Consider the following 20,850-nt stretch of genomic DNA (forward strand, 5'->3'; position numbering starts at 1 on the left):
CAGCTCGGCGCTCAAGGCAGACTAGGAGCAGGGAGCCACCCAGCTAGTAAAGCCGCCCTGGGAATGAGGTCAAACACAGAACCTCATTCCAAAAGCTAAGCAACAGTTCTGCGGGCAATGGGGGACCGAGTGCACCTTCGGAACCCCGTGACAGGGACATTAGCTTAACTGGGGTAATTGAAGGGGGAATTATTTTGTACTGTCATATTATAAGAAGAATTATTACTACTGGAGGGCATTATGGTGGGCTTTATTACTACTGGGGGTCTATGGGGAACATGATTACTAGTATGGGCACTATGGGAGCATTATTACTTCCAGGGTACAGTGGGGACATGTTGGGGGCACTGTAGAAGAACTATTACTACCTGTCACCGCCAGATCTCTGAGAAGTTCTAATAGAGGTTCTTCAGTACCTCCTGCATGATGTTCTTTTGTTTTGCTTTCGCTTTGACATCTCTTCTCCCTCTCCCAGCTGTCATCTATTAGCAGTGATTGCCTCCCTATATATCTCCTCCCATACTGCTTCACTTTGCGGTTTATATTACTTCCTGGATTGGGTTCACTGCCTGAAGTTGCTACTGCTGGTTCCTCAAGATAAGTCTATTTCTGTTTTCCTGTTGGCTTGATCCTAGGTGACCCTGACTCCCTCCGTATTGAGTGCAGGGAGCCGGTGGTCGTGTCCCCTCACTATTATAGGGTTTGCAGGTGTCACTCAGTCTAAGGAACGAGGACATGCAACTTTCTATCATTGAGATTTTTGCATGGGCTGAGTAGTCAGGGAGAGCTCTAGGGCATTAATAGGGCTCACCCCTTTTGTTCCTTAGTTTGGGATCAAGTCAGTCGGATCTTTATTTGTTACTTATTGTTTCCTGCAACACCATCCGTGACATTATAAACCACCAAAAACCGTCTTAAGCATGGATCCGGTTTTAGCCTTGACGGACTGCATGCGGGGTCTTTCACTGGAGGTCGCAGAGCTCCGTAAAACTGTATCTCAGTTTCAGGTGACCGGTTCTGCTTGCATTCATGGAGTTTGTTCTGAGCCTAAGATCTCGCTTCCAGATACCTTCTCTGGGGGTAGTGAGAATTTTGTTTGTTTTAGAGAGGCTTGCAAACTCCATTTTCGCCTACTTACCCATCCCTCTGGTAATGAGGAGCAGAGGGTGGGGATCATCATCTCACTGCTCAGGGATAACGCTCAGTCTTGGGCCTTTTCGCTGCCGGTAGGGGCACGGCCCCTCCGATAAGTGGATGAATTTTTTGTAGCCCTGGGTCAGATATATGATGATCCGGATCGTGTTGCTCTGGCTGAATCTAAACTGCGTCTTTTATGCCAGGGTAAACAATCCGCAGAGTTATACTGTTCAGAATTTCGGAGATGGGCAGCTGATACTGGTTGGAATGATGCTGCACTCCGAAGTCAATTTTGCCATGGTCATTCAGAGGGATTGAAGGATGCATTTGCCTTTCATGAGAGACCTACCTCCTTGGAGTCCGCCATGTCTCGGGCTGTTCGTATTGACAGGTGTCTTAGAAAGAGAGGAGAGATCACTCCTTCCTGTCATACTCACTCCAAGGACAGTGGGGCGGTCTCATTCAGTGCGCAGGGGTCTCAGTCTCTCTCAATCCCCTTTGAGCAGGAGCCCATGCAGCTGGGTTTGCTTGCCTCTAACAGAGGATTCAGCTCTCAGAGAAGGGTTTGTTTCTGTTGTGGAGGTATAAATCATTTGGCAAATGCTTGTCCCTCTAGGAGATTCAGGGAGTTTTTAGAGAATAATAAAGAAACAAAAAGAAAAAAGTCCTCTAAAAACGTTCCATCTGTTACTATTGGCAAGGTTGATGCGGAAATTGAAGGTTTTCCGTTTGCTTGTAGTTCCCGTTTTGTCCTGCCTGCCAGGGTGGCGCTGGAGAGCAAGAACATTGTTTGTGAGATTTTTGTAGATAGTGGAGCAGCTGTCAATCTCATTGATAATCAATTTACTATAACACATGGTTTCCAGGTATGCACTTTGGGAAAGGACATACCTGTTTTTGCTATTGATTCAGCTCCACTTTCTCAAAAATCACTAAAGGCCATAGTTCACAATATCCGTTTGAATGTGGGTGATGCTCATGTTGAGGATCTGTCATGTTTCGTCCTAGGCAGGTTACTTACTCCTCTAGTGTTGGGGCTACCCTGGCTCACTAAACATAACCCCACCATTGATTGGCAAGCGAGGCAAATAAATGGTTGGAGTGACTTTTGCAGAGAGAATTGCCTCTCGACGTCTCTTTCAGAGGTTTCTACTAAGACTGTACCATCTTTTCTTTCTGAATTTTCGGATGTGTTTTCTGAGAGTGGTGTTCAGGAGCTGCCGGGAGTACGATTGCCCTATTAATCTCATCTCAGGCGCCAAGCTGCCTAAATCTTGTTTATACAATCTCTCCCAACCTGAAAGGGTCGCTATGCGTTCTTATATCTCTGAGAGCCTGAGAAAGGGACAAATACGACCCTCGAAGTCACCTGTTGCCGCTGGTTTCTTTTTTGTTAAGAAAAAAAGATAGTTCTTTAAGACCATGTCTGGATTTCAGGGAGCTGAACAGTATCACAATTCGTGACCCTTATCTGCTTCCTCTGATCCCGGACCTGTTTAACCAGATTGTTGGGGCTAAAGTTTTTTCCAAGTTGGATTTAAGAGGGGCATACAACCTGGTCAGGGTCAGAGTGTCATGCCCCGTCCTGACGGTGTGCGGAGGTCGGCCAGAAAAGCAGCACGAGTTTAGTGTTTTGTTTTGGAGCCGTGCTGGATCCGCCTCCCATCAGGTGCACTGGGTGGGGTTATGAGTTTAAATAGCACTCCACCCCAGTGCTCTGAGCGGATTATATTTATCACTTTGGTCTTGGAAGCTGGAAAGGAAGGTTGTCTGTTCCAGCGCAGAGAGATAAGTGTGGTTTCTTGTTTGATTGTTTGGTGTCATCTCCCCCATCCAGGTTCTGTGCGAGCAGGCTGCTCCTATTTCCCCTCTTCACCATCTCAGGGAATTTAGGGTGTTTCAGTCCAGGCACGGGGACACATCATACCTACCACAAAGGTCTGAATGTGGGCTGAGCAGTGCAGGGAGAGAGGTCAGGGATAAGTTAGGAGGTGACCCTTCCCCTGCCTTTCGCCTAGAGCCTGGTTGGTGGTTTAACTGTTAGTCTGAGTGCACGTCCGCCGTGACACAGAGAAGGGGACGAATGGAAGACGGCCTTCAATACCCTTGAGGGCCATTTTGAGAATTTGGTTATGCCTTTTGGTTTGATGAATGCTCCAGCCGTCTTCCAACATTTTGTGAACAGCATTTTTTATCATTTAATGGGGAAATTTGTACTAGTGTATCTAGATGACATTTAGATTTTTTCTCCTGATTTCAAAACGCATAGGGACCACCTACGTCAGGTCTTGCTCATTCTGCGGGAGAATAAATTGCACGCTAAACTGGAGAAATGTGTGTTTGCGGTTCAATTTCTGGGTTTTCTTCTCTCCGCTTCTGGTTTTCGCATGGACCCCTAGAAGGTCCGCGCTGTGCTTGATTGGGAGCTTCCTGAGAATCAGAAGGCGCTGATGCGCTTTTTAGGTTTTGCCAATTATTACAGGAAGTTCATTTTGAATTATTCCTCTGTTGTTAAGCCACTGACTGATATGACTAGAAAGGGGGTAGATTTTTCCTCCTGGTCGGTAGAGGCGCGTAAGGCCTTTTCTAGTATCAAAGAGAGTTTTGCTTCCGCTCCCATCTTGGTACAACCTGATATCTCTCTGCCCTTCATTGTTGAGGTGGACTCTTCTGAGGTGGGTGTGGGTGCGGTCTTGTCTCAGGGTCCCTCTCCTGCCAAATGGCGACCGTGTGCCTTTTTCTCGAAGAAACTCTCCTCCGCAGAGAGAAATTACCATGTGGGAGATAGGGAGTTGTTGGCCATCAAGTTAGCTTTTGAGGAATGGCGCCATTGGCTAGAGGGAGCCAGACACCCTATTACCGTGTTTACCGACCATAAGAATCTGGCCTACTTGGAGTCAGCCAAGCGTCTGAACCCAACACAGGCAAGATGGTCTTTGTTCTTTTCAAGGTTTAATTTTGTTGTCACGTTCCGCCCTGGGGTTAAGAACGTGAAGGCGGATGCCCTGTCACGTTGTTTTCCGGGAGGGAGGAACTTTGAAGACCCGGGTCCCATTTTGGCTGAAGGGGTGGTTGTGTCTGCTCTTTATCCTGAATTGGAGGCAGAGGTTCAGGCAGCCCAGGCAGAGGCTCCTGATCTTTGTCCCCCTGGGAGGTTGTTTGTGCCTCTCGCTTTACGACACAAGGTTTTTAAGGAGCACCACGATACTGTTCTTGCTGGGCACCCGGGGGGTAGAGCCACAGTGGATCTCATTGCTCAGAGATTCTGGTGGCCGGCTCTTCATAAGTCGGTTGAGGGTTTTGTGGCAACCTGCGAGACCTGCGCTCGTGCCAAGGTCCCTCATTCACGGCCATCAGGTCCTCTTCTTCCATTACCCATTCCTTCCCGTCCTTGGACACATCTGTCCATGGATTTCATTACGGACCTGCCTCGTTCCTCAGGGAAGACTGTGATTCTGGTGGTGGTGGACCGTTTTAGCAAAATGGCGCATTTTATTCCTCTTCCTGGGTTGCCCAATGCTAAAACGCTGGCGCAGGCATTTATTGATCACATTGTCAAATTGCATGGTATTCCTTCACACATAGTCTCTGATAGGGGCACACAGTTTGTTTCCAGATTCTGGAAGGCTTTCTGTTCTCGCTTGGGGGTTCGGTTGTCATTCTCTTCTGCTTTCCACCCGCAGTCGAATGGCCAGACAGCGGGTCAATCAGAATCTGGAGACATATCTGCGCTGTTTTGTGTCGGAGAATCAGGAGGATTTTCTCTCCCTTGCTGAGTTTGCTTTAAATAACCGTTGTCAGGAGTCCTCTGATAAGTCACCATTTTTTGGTGCATATGGGTTTCATCCGCAGTTTGGGACATTCTCTGGAGAGGGGGCCTCTGGTTTACCTGATGAGGAGAGATTCTCCTCGTCTTTGTCATCTATTTGGCAAAAGATTCAGGATAATCTAAAGAGCATGAGTGAGAGATATAAGCGTGTGGCGGATAAGAGACGTGTGCCTGGTCCGGACCTGAATGTTGGTGATCTGGTGTGGTTGTCTACTAAGAATATCAAATTGAAGGTTCCCTCCTGGAAGTTGGGTCCTAAGTTTATCGGGCCTTACAAAATCTTGTCCGTCATCAATCCCGTTGCCTACCGTCTTGATCTTCCTCAGACTTGGAAGATCCATAATGTTTTTCACAAGTCCCTATTAAAACCTTATGTCCAACCCACTGTACCCTCCTCTTTGCCTCCTCCTCTGATTGTGGTTGATGGTAATCTTGAATTTTAGGTCTCTAGGACTGTGGACTCTCGTATTGTCCGCAGTTCTCTTCAGTACCTCGTTCATTGGGAGAGTTATGGTCCTGGGGAGAGGATGTGGGTTCCAGTGGCTGACATTAAGGCCACTCGTCTTCTCAGGGCATTCCATAGGTCCCATCCTGAGAAGGTGGGCTCTGAGTGTCCGGAGTCCACTCGTAGAGGGAGTGGTACTGTCACCGCCAGATCTCTGAGAAGTTCTGATAGAGGTTTTTCAGTACCTCCTGCATGATGTTCTTTTGTTTTGCTTTCGCTTTGACATCTCTTCTCCCTCTAGCAGCTGTCATCTATTAGCAGTGATTGTCTCCCTATATATCTCCTCCCATACTGCTTCACTTTGCGGTTTATATTACTTCCTGGATTGGGTTCACTGCCTGAAGTTGCAACTGCTGGTTCCTCAAGATAAGTCTATTTCTGTTGGCTTGATCCTAGGTGACCCTCACTCCCTCCGCATTGAGTGCAGGGAGCCGGTGGTCGTGTCCCCTCACTATTATAGGGTTTGCAGGTGTCACTCAGTCTAAGGTACAAGGACATGCAACTTTCTATCATTGAGATTTTTGCATGGGCTGAGTAGTGAGGGAGAGCTCTCGTGTATTAATAAGGCTCACCCCTTTTGTTCCTTAGTTTGGGATCAAGTCAGTCGGATCTTTATTTGTTACTTATTGTTTCCTGCAACACCATCCGTGACACTACCATGTGTGCTCTAGCAGAGAATTATTACTATTGGTGGGACTTTTGGGCGCACTATTACTGTGGGGGGCACCCTGGCACAGTATCAGCTTACCACAATTATTTTGGGGGGACATTATGTTTACACTATTAGTGTCAGGGGCACTATTTGCTGGGCACAGTTATTTTAGGACATGGCATGCCAATAATTATTGAAGGGCACTATATGCATGGTACTAGTATTATCAGGGGGTTTGTCTGTTTCTGCAGTATAATATTGGGGAGCACAGCAGCACAGTATTGGGGGTGGTAGGATGATTTGTCCAAAAGATGGGAGGATGATGGAAAAGTAGTAAACTAAGATTTTTTTTTGTCAAACTGCAGAGACGAGAAATGGCTGAAAAATGGTGGTCTGGTCTGAAAGTAGAAGATGAGGAAAAAGAACATCTACATCAGAGGAGACGTCACTGGATGAAAGAGGTATGTGGCACTGTATTACACTGTATGTTCTGTAGTGATATACGTAATGTTAGGAGGGAAGGGGTTAGGTTGAGAATTTGGTATGGGTGGGGGCGCTTTTTCAATTTTTGCCTAGGCAGCGGAAAAGCTAGGTGCACCCCTGGCAGGGCGGCAGCTTGTTTTTCTGCCATGAACAGGGCGAAGCAGACATTTGGTAGCATAATATAAGCTAATGATGGCACAGTAGTAAATTATTTTTCTGCTGTTGGTAGAGCTTACACACAGTTAACCCCTCATGGACTGGTCATGAGCAAATTGTTGTAATACAGTAGTCAATTCACTGACGGCAAACTAGGTTATAGTGCATAAATTCTAAGTTTCTCAGTTTTCAGTATACTGCTAGCATATGGAAGCTTAGGCTGGCATATCCCACAGTGCATAAGCCAATAAATGTTTTTATTAGTGCAATATAACGTTTTATATCTCAGTTCTCATACTAGCAATTCTCTGAGAGCTTTCAAGAAAAAGTCTCTAAACATCCACAAGCAATGCTTCATTAGCTTTTGAGCCAAAGTCACTAGCACTTTCTCCAGCAGCTTTAAATAAAAGTCTCTGGGCACTCTTTCCACACACAGTACAATAGAAATTACTCTCAGCAGTCTTTCAGCCCAATAAACAGTAAAATAAAGTCTCTTAACTTACATGAGTGTCCTTAATAAGGCACAGGGGCAGTTGTATCCTGCTCCTAGTGCCATTTTTTTGGTTGTTCAGCGACCTGAAAGGAAGGCATGTGGCAGAAAGGATAGGAGTAGTAGTGTTGTTGTTGGTGGTAATCCTCCTCCAGCACTCCCCTTGGGAAGTGCAACAGTGAAGGGAGTTGTGCAAGCCTTTCTTCCTCTCTGGGCACACCTTAGTCTTTGGGGGTCTCCTGCCTGGTGGCAGTTTGGATACTCATGCTATTAGTGGGTGTATTCCAGGGTGCAAGGCAGATAGACGAGGTTAAACGTTTGTGTGCAAAGCCACAGTCCACAAGGACAAGGCTGGTATTGTAACTAATAATAAACCTTTAATGGTAATAATGGTGGCAAAGTTCAAATACACATCCTTAATGTAATAGTCACAGGTTTTAACATGCATACCCTGTCAGATCTTACACGTCTTTTAGTGCTGACAGTTCTCAAGGCTGCAAATATGGAACTAACAGGCCTCTCTCTGAGTTAATCTTCCAATACTTATTCTTAATCTCTCTGATCCAGCCACAGTAGTGCAATATCTTTTCCTCCTCTCTCTCTCTTCTTCAAATGTGGCACAAAAATGCCCAGCTGAGGGGTGTAGACCTGTAGCAGATGGCCAATCTGCCTCTTAATTATGCCTGGGTGCGAGGCTCCCTATTGTCCCAGACAAGTGTACTATGGGGTCAAAAAGCTTTGAGCAGGTAATCTCAACAGTCTCTGTCATGTACCTTCTCCTGATGGCTGATATAAAATCCAAAATAAGTTTCAATTGCTTCCTCATAGGCTGGTACAGGGCTCTGTTAATTTCCTTTGCTGGTGATTACTCAGGGCTTTCTGCTTCCTCTCATTTAGAAATCTCTGACATACAAAAGCTTAATTTTTTTTGGTATCAAAAATATTCAGGACTAATAGTTATTTATTAATGTAAAAAGATGAAAATGAGACATCATATAGTACACGACAAAGCAAGAACTAGCCCTTTACCTCACTTGGATCCAGAGATATCCCTATTCATTGGTCTGCTTCATTTATATCAAGCTGCAGCTCAGGAGGCATGTCCGCAGCACTCTCCCTATCACAGCTCAGAAGGTAGTTGAAAGATTAAACTGTGCAAGTGTGGCCTTCTTAATGAGCCGGTCAAAAAAATAAGAAATGAAGTGACACTACATTTCATTGAATAACTCAGTAGCTATACAATTTTTTTTTATTTTTTGCAGTTACAAAGGCCAAGTGCTGGCTTGAAAACTGAAGAATATTTTTCGTGGAACAACCCCTTTAAGTCCATAGAAAAACACCATGTATAATAGATCCAGTAGAATCAGTGGAGAATAGTTCCCATTCCTTTTTGCTGTCAGATCATTAGATACTTTAGCAAGAGCAGTTTCTGTAGAGTGGAGAGGGCAAAAGGCAGATTGTAAAGGGTGAAGAAGAGAGTTTTCAGAAAGATAGCTTATTAAGCGAGAGTAGGCGAAACGTTGCAGGAGTTTAGAGATGAAGGGGAGGTTAGAAACAGGTCGGTAGTTCTGCACAGGTCAGGTCAAGTGATGGTATTTTTAGTAGTGCGTTTATAACAGAATGTTTAAAAGAGGACGGAAAGATACCAGAAGAAAGAAAGAGGTTAAATATTTTAGTAAGGTGAGTAATGACAGCCTGGGAGAGGGACTGGAGGAGGTGTGATGGAATAGGATCACTGCTGCAGGTTGTGGGTCAAGAAGAAGAAAGAAGCCTGGAGACTTCTTCATCTGTAATAGGGTCATAAGTGGAGAGAGGGCATGTGGAAGTGGGAAAAGGAGGAGGATTGAAATTGGTTAGGGAATGGAAGATTATTTCCTGCCGGATGTTACCAATCTTGTCTCTGAAGTAAGTGGCCATGTTATCAGCGCAGCGATCAGTGACTGGTTCTTGAACTTTAGGGCTTAGAATGGAATAAATAGGGTCAAAGAGTCATTTTGGGTTATTTGAGAGTGAGGATATGAGAGAGGTGAAGTACTTCTGTTTGGCAAAGTTGAGGGCTGAATTGTATGTGTTAAGCATAAATTTACAATGGTGGAAGTCTGCTGATATTCGAGATTTTAAGCGTTCTGCACATCTGGAACACCAGTGGAGAAAACGTATTTCAGATCTGTGCCAGGGTTGACGAGTTCTGTGTCGGGAGGGTTGGATTGATATTGGAGCAGCTTCATCCAGGGTCTGCACAGGAGAGGGAAGAGATTGGGGTAAGTAGGGTGTCAATGAGTTGCTGACACTTAACGGTGTGTAGGTTTCTATAAGTATGAAAAGTAGGATTGTCGTGAGAAGAGTGAGAGGTCTTAATAGTAAATTAAAGAAAACTGTGGTCAGAAAGTGGGAAGGATGAGTTAATAAAGTTTGAGACTGGGCAGTCATAGAAGAAGATTAGATCAAGTGTATTGCATTGTTCATGCGTGGTAGAGGAAGTATGATGCGATAGGCCAAGAGAGGAGGTTATAGCGAGAAAGTGAGAGGCTAATGGGGAGATAGATCAATGGGGATATTAAAATCCCCCATAATAAGAGTTGGTGATTCAGAAGATAGGAAGTGAGGAAGCCAAGTGGCAAAGTGATCCAGGGATTAGTTGGGGGAGCCTGGGGGATGATAGACCAACTGCAACTTGAAGGGGGAATGGGCAGAAGAGTCTGATAATATGGATTTCAAAAGAGAGGGTACAGGGGGAATGACCTGAAACAAGCACAGAGGAGAAAGTAGTATGCCTACTCCTCCACCTTGCCTGTAATCAGGTCTGGGGATATCGGAGAAGTGAAGTCATACACAATATGTAATTATCACAGATAATCTATTCTTTCCTTGTACAGTGTATGGATGTCATGAATAAAGACTGAGTACAGTCTGAAAATGCGTTTACTGGTGTGGGGATATTTAAAAAAAAAAAAGATATTTAAAATAAAAAATCTATGGTTTTATCCAAGACCCGAGTGCTGGACCCGCTACTTTGCTTCTACAATGTGGATTTGCTTCTGTAACACTCCAGAGTGGCATTATTGGTTAACCTCATGTCATCATGTGTATTTATATGAGGTCCTAAACACTGTGCAGATTTATTTCTTCTAACTAACTGTTATTGTTCATGTAATTTACCTGGTTCAAGGTGGCAGCAAGCATGGCATATATACATTTATAGAGAATGGAACCCTTCTTTCCATTCTAACTCTCCCTCTAAGGAGGGGAGGGACTAGTTATTTAGAAGTCAGTCTAGCTTTCCCCCTGCTAGGGGAAGGTTCAGCTTACCGCCTCCTAGGGGTTAGGTGTGCAGCAGGTGCACGTCCCTTTTGGACGTGCCTTGTCTAGGCCAGCTAGAGCACTTTCAGCTCTGCTGGATGTGGAGGCCAGAGCTTGAAGCCTCAGAAGCCAGGAAGAGAGTACCCTGGATTAAGCAAGAGTCAGACTACAAAGAGAGAAGTTGCAGCATACACCTAAAGCAAAGTTATTCAGTCAGCGTGTCAGCACAGCAGAGCCAGATAGCAACTGATGTAGCATAGTTGAGTTTGTTTGCCTGCCAGAGTTAATGCTAAAGCCTGCTGGGAACCAAGACAAAGCCTGAAACTGTTGGAGAAATGTTTATTCAAGTAAAGCTGTTATTGAATTTCATCACAAGGTCTGGACTCAATTTATCTCTTCAAATCCCTCAATTATTCACCCTATTTGCTCTGCTTCGGACGACAACACTGGGGATCCAGCGTATCCAGGGAGGAGCACCGTGACACGTGCACAACACATTAAGGGACATTATAGGCTACCCTACACCACTCTGGCATTCCTACATCTGGGTGCCATCTACTATATCATTTAAAAAGGGCCCTGTGCCCTTGTTGCTTCACTGCAACTGGCGTCACGAAAAACATTTTCTTTGAGGGACCCCTGGCTGTTGTCGTGCGTTGCACTTCTCCTAAGGATCTGTGCACTGAGGACTGGCAAAAGTGGTGAGCTGACTGCATTTATTTTTTTATGGATCACAGAGCATTCCTAGAACACTCTCCCATAGAAGTCAATGAGTCACTAGGATATTGTGTCTATGGCCCATGGTGGCTGCTGTAAAGCATATCTCTAAATCCTATTTACAACAGCTCAGGCAAGATGGCCGCCCCCATTCAGAAATTGAATTAAAAAAATACAATGAGAAAATAGGAGATGTGTCACTATCTAGTTTTAACTAGCAAAAAAATCAGTTTAAATGTGAACATGCATATGAGGACAAACAGATGGGTAGATCTCATGTCGTGAAAATATCATTTAATATATTCCTGTATTTCTTCTACTCTTACGAATAACAACAAAATCTACAGATGAGAGCACGATCATGGCCTGGCTTCACCCCCCTCAAGATGACACATCACATGATCTTCAAATATCTGACGCTGAAGAGGCAAAAACGTTTCAGAACATAAAACACATTTTAAAGGACGCGATGGCTGTCTGCTTGTAGAGCTTGTGGATGATCCATACTGTAAATTAAACAGAAAACATGAATTGTTATATGAATATCCCAACTATAGTGTTATTTTGGCTGTGATTTTATGGCAGATAAGAGGTAAATGTGCTGGTATGTAATTATACAATCAAGAGAAGTGGAAATAGTTCAGCTGGAATTGCGTTTATGAATTGAGTCTTATATGCATATCATTTTGACTATTTATGGCATAAATCAATATTTTGTAATTGTGTCAAAAAGTGGAATGATTTGATTAAATTTATGGTGTGTGCAAAATGGATCGCAAATTTTTTTTCTCTCTCATTACCCAGTCAGTCCACCCAATCTACCATTAAGCTTGGAAAATGTTTCTTTGTTTCATAAGGGAAGCTAATGACTCATACTGAACATATCTATAAGGCCCGATTCAGCTGATGGATGCCATAAGACTGTCCTTTTCGTCAGTATACACAGTATTTTAAATTTTCCATAGGTGGAATAGTGTAGTTGACTATGCTATTTAACACAGAAGCATTTCGACAAAAAACAGTATACTATGGGTAATGTATGCCACTATATGGCTATGCGGTGGGATATATCAGAGAATTCTGTCAGTGATATACATTACAAGTATTTCCCAACTTACACTTTCACCGTACTCTCCAAACACAATTTGGAAAGTATACCCCAACAGTGTTATCAGTGAAAGTTGTTGGAAGTGCTTAAAAGGGTATTCTATTTTCAAATATTAACGGTACATATACAGGTTATGCCATAAATGCCTAATTGATGAGAGTCCCACCCTGACCCCATCCTGCTGGGCGCCACACAAATGCTGCCTAGGTTTATGGAAACAGCTTAGCTCATAGTGCTACACCATTTCTGTAAATCCTATTCACTTTTATAGGCGTTATGAAAACAGCATAGCACAGTGAGCTTGGCAAGGTCCATATACTTGGCCACCTTTGCAGCCTGAATGCGGTGGCCACTGGATGGGATAAGGTGGGATGGAGTCGGGTGACATGCTTTCTAGAGATAGCTGTGGGTCCCAGAGGTGGAACCCACATCTATCATAAAGGGGGAATATACAGATCTCAATGGGCCCCAAAGCAAAATTTAGTATGCCCCCCAGAAAAATTTCTGAAAAAAAGTAAAGTTTAAATAAATTGTGCTCTTTTCATGACTTCTATGTCTGAAAAAGTGGAATATGTGCTTCCTAACATATTCCTCCATGTATTTACACCAGAAAACAAATAAATTTATACATTTTCCTCATATTTTAAAGCCTCTTTTCCTCCTCACATATTACAAAACTGGCTGCCTGCACCCACCAGTAGGGGGAGCTCAGTACAAGGGAATTTACATAGATAGCATTGCAGTCAATAGAAGCTGTAGAATCTCTATGCACTGAGCTCCCCCAAGTGGCAGCTGCAAAAAATGACCTTAATCTATATTAGGAACAGAAGAAGGAGTTCAGCACTAGCCTCCCAACTTGCCCCCAAAACTCTATACATGTCACTTGGCTGGCTTCCATGGTAGGTGCTCCCCTGCTATCAGACATGTATATCATGTGGATATATACATGCAGTGGTACTACTCTATGATTAGTTGCAGTATAAGTTCTCTATGGTAGGATTCTTCAGTCCAAATAGTATGTGTCAGAGAACCGTGCATGCTAAATTCAGATGCAAATTTCAAGACTATCCTCACCCAGGCAGCGGTGGATTCCTGCTTCATCCAGTTCCTCCATTATTACCAGATAAAACTTATAGAATGTGTCGGCAGATAAGAACCATTTGGCCCATCTAGTCTGCCCAATATATCTGAATCCTATTAATAGTCCCTGGCCCTATCTTATATGAAGGATAGCCTTATGCCTATCCCATGCATGCTTAAACTTCTTCACTGTATTTGCAGCTACCACTTCTGCAGGAAGGCTATTCCATGCATCCACTACTCTCTCAGTAAAGTAATACTTCCTTATATTACTTTTAAACCTTTGCCCCTCTAATTTAAAACTGTGTCCTCTTGTGGTAGTTTTTCTTCTTTTAAATATGCTCTCCTCCTTTACCGAGTTGATTCCCTTTATGTATTTAAAAGTTTCTATCATATCCCCTCTGTCTCTTCTTTCTTCCAAGCTATACATATTAAGGTCCTTTAACTTTTCCTGGTAAGTTTTATCCTGCAATCCATGTACTAGTTTAGTAGCTCTTCTCTGAACTCTCTCTAGAGTATCTATATCCTTCTGGAGATATGGCCTCCAGTACTGCGCACAATACTCCAAGTGAGGTCTCACCAGTGTTCTGTACAGCGGCATAAGCACTTCACTCTTTCTACTGCTTATACCTCTCCCCATACATCCAAGCATTCTGCTGGCATTTCGTGCTGCCCTATTACATTGTCTTCCCACCTTTAAGTCTTCTGAAATAATTACTCCTAAATCCCTTTCCTCAGATACTGAGGTCAGGACTGTGTCAAATATTCTATATTCTGCCCTTGGGTTTTTACGCCCCAGGTGCATTATCTTGCACTTATCCACATTAAATTTCAGTTGCCAGAGTTCTGACCATTCTTCTAGTTTTCCTAAATCCTTTTCCATTTGGCGTTTCCCTCCAGGAACATCAACCCTGTTACATATCTTTGTGTCATCAGCAAAAAGACAAACCTTACCATCGAGGCCTTTTGCAATATCACTTATGAAGATATTAAACAAAATTGGTCCCAGTACAGATCCCTGTGGAACCCCACTGGTAACATGACCTTGTTTTGAATGTTCTCCATTGACTACAACCCTCTGCTGTCTGTCACTCAGCCACTGCCTAATCCACTCAACAATATGGGAGTCCATGCTCAATGACTGCAGTTTATTGATAAGTCTTCTATGTGTGACAGTGTCAAAAGCCTTACTAAAATCTAGATATGCGATGTCTACTGCACCTCCACCGTCTATTATTTTAGTCACCCAGTCAAAAAAAATCTATAAGATTTGTTTGACATGATCTCCCTGAAGTAAACCCATGTTGTTTTTCATCTTGCAATCCATGGGATTTTAGATGTTCCACAATCCTATCCTTTAATAGGGTTTCCATTAATTTGCCTACTATTGATGTCAGACTCACTGGTCTATAGTTGCTCGATTCCTCCCTACTACCTTTCTTGTGAATGGGCATGACATTTGCCAATTTCCAATCTTCCGGGATGACTCCTGTTACTAATGATTGGTTAAATAAATCTGTTAACGGTTTTGCCAGCTCACCACTAAGCTCTTTTAATAATTTTGGGTGTATCTCATCAGGCCCCTGTGACTTATTTGTCTTCACTTTAGACAGCATACTTAGAACATCTTCCTCTGTAAAGACACATGCATCAAACAATTTATTAGTCATCCTTTCTAGTGGAGGTCCTTCTCCTTCTTTTTCTTTTGTAAAAACTGAACAGAAGTATTCATTAAGGCAGTCGGCTAGCCCTTTATTCTCTTCTACATACCTTCCGTCCTTTGTTTTTAATTTAGTTATTCCTTGTTTTAATTTCCTTTTTTCATTTATATATCTGAAGAATGTCTTATCCCCTTTTTTCATAGACTGAGCTAGTTTTTCTTCTGCCTGCGCTTTAGAAGTTCTTATAACTTGCTTGGCCTCTTTCTGCCTAATCTTGTAGATTTCCTTATCTTCATTGCTCTGTTTTTTTTTTATAATTACAAAATGCTAGCTTTTTATTTTTAATGATTTGGGCCACTTCTGCTGAGTACCACAGTGGTCTCTTCCTTTTTTTGCTTTTACTGACAAGTCTAATGCAATTTTCTGTTGCCTTCAATAATGCACCTTTTAAGTAGTCCCATTTCTCCTGGACTCCATGTAATCCGTTCCAGTCTGATAAGGACTCATTTATGACTAATTTCATTTTTGAAAAGTCTGTTTTTCTAAAATCTAAAACTTTTGTTTTTGTGTGGTGGGACTCTTTCACAGTTCTTATATTAAACCACACTGACTGGTGATCACTAGATCCCAAGGTTTCGCCTACAATGACATCATATACCGAATCCCCATTTGTGAATACCAAATCCAAAATGGCCTCCCTCCGGGTTGGCTCCTCAACCACTTGTTGTAGAGATAACCCCAGTAGGGAATTTAGAATATCTGTACTCCTGGTAGAACTTGCTATTTTGGTTTTCCAGTTTATATCTGGAAGATTGAAATCTCCCATAATGATAACTTCTCCTTTCATTGTCATTTTAGCTATTTCTTCAACTAGTAGATCATCTAGTTCTTTAACTTGACCAGGTGGTCTATATATCACACCTACACGGGTTACTGCATGGTTAGCAAACTGCAACGTAACCCAAACTGACTCTATGTTGGCCTCACCAACTTGTATTAGGTTAGATTTAATGCTATCTTTCACATACAGGGCCACTCCTCCTCCTTTCTTGCCTTCTCTGTCTCTTCTGTATAAAGAGTACCCTGGTATGGTTATGTCCCAGTCATTTCTTTCATTAAACCATGTCTCCGTAACAGCCACTAAATCTACATTCTCAGATGCCATTATTGACCCAAGTTCATTGATTTTTTTACCTAAACTGCGAGCATTTGTAGACAGGACTCTGAGCTTATCATTTCTTAACCTCTGTGCTTCTGACCTGTTCTGGCATTGTTTCGGGGGGCAATTGGACTCTTTTATTTTCACTCTTTGCCCCCCCTTCCTAGTTTAAATACTCTTCTGCAAATTCTTGGAGTTGTTCACTAAGTACATTTGTTCCTTTGAGAGAAAGATGCAAACCATCTTTTTTGTACAGTTCCTTTCTATTCCAAGTAGAGCTATCATGAGAAACAAAGCCAAATCCTTGCTCTTGACACCATTTACCAAGCCATATGTTGAACTCCTTTATGCGCCTCTGCCTATCATTCTGAACATTATGCACAGGCAGAACTTCAGAAAATGAAATGGTGGATGCAAAATCCTGTACGTCATTACCAAGTGTGATAAAAGATTTTTTCACCTCTGACACTTCATTGCAAGCCAGGTCATTTGTCCCTAGATGGACAAGAACATCCACGTCCCCTTCCTGCTTTGCTTGCTTAACAATATTAATAATACGTCTTCTATCTCTTCTAGCAGTAGCCCCAGGGAGACATCTCACAAAACCATTTTCTTTAAGCTCCACACTTCTTATGATTGAATCACCCAGCAACAGCTGCTTCCTTTGAGACTTCACTTTATCTTTTTTGTCCTTGGCTGCAGTCTTGCATACATTAGACATAGGATTCCATGGTTTCTCACCCTCTGTGCTTGAGTCCATATCCATGTTGTCCTTACATTCTGAGAGTGCTGCAAATGAATTATGGAGAACCACCGACTGTGGGACATGTCTTCTATCCACCACTCTAAGTCTTCCAGAACCTACAGTAACCCATCTGCCATTTCTGGGGGTCCTCTGTGGTAGTGGCATTGCAGCAGTCCTAGCTGGAGTTTGTTTAACAGATAATTTAAATATCTCAGATTTCAAAAATGCAATTTCCTGCTGCAGATCTGACAGCATCCGAATCTCCAAAGAGTGGAACATGAAATAAATGCACAACAATTCCTGCACTGAACCAAGTCTGCCATTTTAAAGCGGAGAAAAATAAATAAAAAATTGTAAATTTAAATCAAACAAATCTTACCTCTTTTTTTTTTTTGTATTGTTTCCACCTTCCAGCCTACCTCCTGACTATCTCCTGCAATATCTCTTCACTGTACTTAATGTAGTACTTGCAGCTAATGAATTAGGCCAGCTAATGAGTCTGTCTCTATATATACACACACTGCTTCACAAGCTCCTCCCCCAGCAACAAATGTAACACCTTAGTGAGCTAGGCTCATTAGCAAACGCACAATAGCAAACACCTGACCAAATTCCTTACCTCTTCTCAAGCAATGGTCAGCAAAAAAAAAACACAGACTAGCCAGTTGCAAACTCCAAGCCAATCTCTTGCAGTATCTCTTCAATCTCTTCAGTCTCCTGCAATATCTCTTCACTGTACTTAATGTAGTACTTGAAGGTAGTACTTGCAGCTCTTCTCAAGCAATGGTCAGCAAAAAAAACACAGATGAGCCAGTTGAAAACTCCAAGCCAATCTCTTGCAGTATCTCTTCAATCTCTTCAGTCTCCTGCAATATCTCTTCACTGTACTTAATGTAGTACTTGAAGGTAGTACTTGCAGCTTGATAAAGGTCAATGCAAGATTGAAATGTTGCATACTCAATGTCTGGAACCAAACCTGTCTAATGTAATATTTTGGATGAAGCATACATGTATTTACCATATTCTGGAAATTGTTTGGCTACATCTGAATTTGCCAAGGTTCTCTGTTCTCTGTCAAATATCCTATGACATAAAGGGCAGAATAAGGGCTCATTAACATGACCGTATGGTCGTCGCCGTGCCTGTGCTGCAGACTGCAAATAGCGGTCAGCAATGCACAGGCACTGGCAGTGTGAACTCCATGCTGAGGATGCGGTACGCAATACGGGTAAAGGTAAAAACTGGGATTAAATGCATGGAAGTGTTTAAGTCTCTGGCTAGCAAATGACTGTGGAGTTCATCTATTTCAATACGATAATTCTAGTAAAGAATAAACACGAGTCCATGCTGATTACTAGTCATGCCATACGAGACTGATGAGATTCTAACCAGAATGATACCAATTTCCCAATACTGCATAATCAATGCTCAGATTATCATACAAGAAGACATGTATATAAAAAAGAAAGAGAGCCAGTTTTAGTCATTTTGAACCTGCATGCACGAGTAGGTAGTATCTGGATTCTAAAATATTCTGTATTATCAGGTGGCTATGTAAGTGTGCACTGTGGGGTTTCGCTCTGGTAGCTAGGGTAAGCGGGCGCAGTACAGAGGCAAAATACAAGTTCTTAAGGGTACTTTCACACAGCTATGGACATCTGGAACCATATGGAGACCAAACGTCAAAAAGTTGAGATGTTCAATTTTGACACTAGAGAAGAAACACTAAGTACTGATCAGACTATAACTGAGACATTCAGGGATATTGAAGTCCTCCTACATAAACAACTTAAACAGAGATGGGAGATTAGATCACTCACACAATATATAGAAAATGGACATATCCCTAAAGGTCTCTTCCTATCTAAAATCCCAGCACAAGATCTCCTCAATATTGATTTTAATAAGGAATGGGATAAATTCTTTTTTGATCAATCAGTGGCATTAATCCAACTGATCATCAAAAGAAGAGTTAAAATTTTGGAGGAAGCTACAGATAAAATATTTAAAGTAAAAGAAATTCTAGACAAATTTCCAAAAAACTAGGAATTTAATACTTGGCAAGAAAGACTCTGTAAAAGTATTGATAGATTAGAGCAAGACATCATAGAAAAAAAGTTTAACAAATGTAATAATTATGAAAGAAAAAAGTCACATACTTCACAAATCCAATTTGTAGAATGTGCACAATCACAAGATGTTCATAGGAATGTAAAAGACACTAAAAAGCCAACTAACACTAGTCCAAATCACTTTACACATGATACAGCACAAGTAAAACCCAACATTCCCACTTATAACAAATATGAAGTCTTAATGGGTGATCATTTTATAGATCGCACACCACCACATCACAGAGCACGAACGAGACAGCACTACAACACCAGGCACTCCCCAAACAGATCACGTTACTCACCCCCACCGACCTCACATCCATACAATTTGAGGAATAGACAAGAGAATCAAGATTGGGGATACAGAGTCCCCTGCGATATATCGCCTCAAAGATACAACCAATATCAGGAACACAATTGGCCACTGGAGACAACACAGAAAAATCACAAAAAATATACACATCAAACAGGAAGAGAAAAACACGGAGGAGCCAACGAAAGAAATCACAATCACAAAAGGAAATAGATTCACATCCCACCCAAGATGCGATAATTAATTCAAGCGATGTCAATTTAACTGAGCCCCAAATCAAACTTTTAAATAAGGGCCTAAAATTTGCCCCTACTGTTAAAGTAAACAAATTCGATACGTATATAGGAATTGAAAAATATATTCGTAAACTTTGTCTTAAAAAATATTTTCTAAAGAATCCAATTACTATGAATATGGAGGAGGATTCAAAGTATAGACATACTGAACTAAGACCAAAATCATTAAAATTCCCTAGACAAGAAATTAGCCCTGAAATGAATACATTTCGTAAGAGTGTCGAACAAGACATAAGATTACTAAATATACAAAAAATAATCTTTCTAATTTAGAAATTCAAGCAATTAAAAATCTACAATCCATGGAAAACATCACAATACGCCCAGCAGATAAGGGTGGGGCGGTTGTAATCATGAATAGTCAAGATTATAACGCGGAATGCAAGAGACAACTAGCTGATACAGATACCTACACTAAACTAAGTGCAGATCCGACAGAAAATTTTAAGTCAATTTTAAAAGATTATTGTATAAAAGGCATACAGCGCGAGATTTTATCAGATCGTGAAGCAAAATTCATCATAGATACACAATGTAAACTCCCTGTCTTTTACTGTTTACCTAAAGTCCACAAGAATCCAATTAAACCACCAGGCCGTCCTATCATTTCAGGTATAGGTTCACTAACGGCAAACCTTTCCCAATACATAGATAATCTACTCCAACCTGCCGTTAGAAAAATTAGATCATACATCAAAGATACCACTCAAATAGTACAAATTATTGAGAGCCTAAGGTTTGATTCACAATGGATTTTAGGTACTTTAGATGTACAAACATTGTACACATCAATTAATCATACACAAGGAATAGCAGCTATGAATAGTCAACTTATAAACAGTAAACTATTCCATGAGGAACAAATAAATTTTATAGCGGAAGGTGTAGAGTTGATTTTAAAACAATTATTTTTATTTTGATACAGATTACTACCTTCAGACTACTGGGACCGCCATGGGCACCAGGTTCGCCCCCAGTTATGCTAATTTATTCATGTCACAATGGTAAGAATTGTCCATTAATCATATACTGGGGTCGGACCTGGTGCTCTGGTATCGTTATATTGATGACGTGATTTTTATTTGGAAAGGGAGTGAAGAAGCAT

The 20,850-nt window shown here is 42.0% G+C and overlaps 1 protein-coding gene across 4 annotated transcripts in view; it reads right to left on the reverse strand.

Annotated features, from left to right (window-relative positions):
- Positions 1-10,871: 10,871 nt before the first annotated feature.
- LOC121004296 (epidermal growth factor receptor substrate 15-like) overlaps positions 10,872-20,850 on the reverse strand; it is a 137,897-nt gene continuing 127,918 nt past the window's right edge. For all 4 annotated transcript variants that reach the window (XM_040436461.1, XM_040436462.1, XM_040436464.1 and 1 more), the window contains one exon: positions 10,872-11,775. In XM_040436461.1, coding sequence (XP_040292395.1) covers positions 11,629-11,775 — 147 coding nt within the window. In that variant the 3' untranslated portion in view covers positions 10,872-11,628. The remainder of the gene's footprint in view (positions 11,776-20,850) is intronic.

This window comes from Bufo bufo, chromosome 6, assembly GCF_905171765.1.
Source record: "Bufo bufo chromosome 6, aBufBuf1.1, whole genome shotgun sequence".
In the NCBI taxonomy this organism is placed as follows: domain Eukaryota; kingdom Metazoa; phylum Chordata; class Amphibia; order Anura; family Bufonidae; genus Bufo; species Bufo bufo.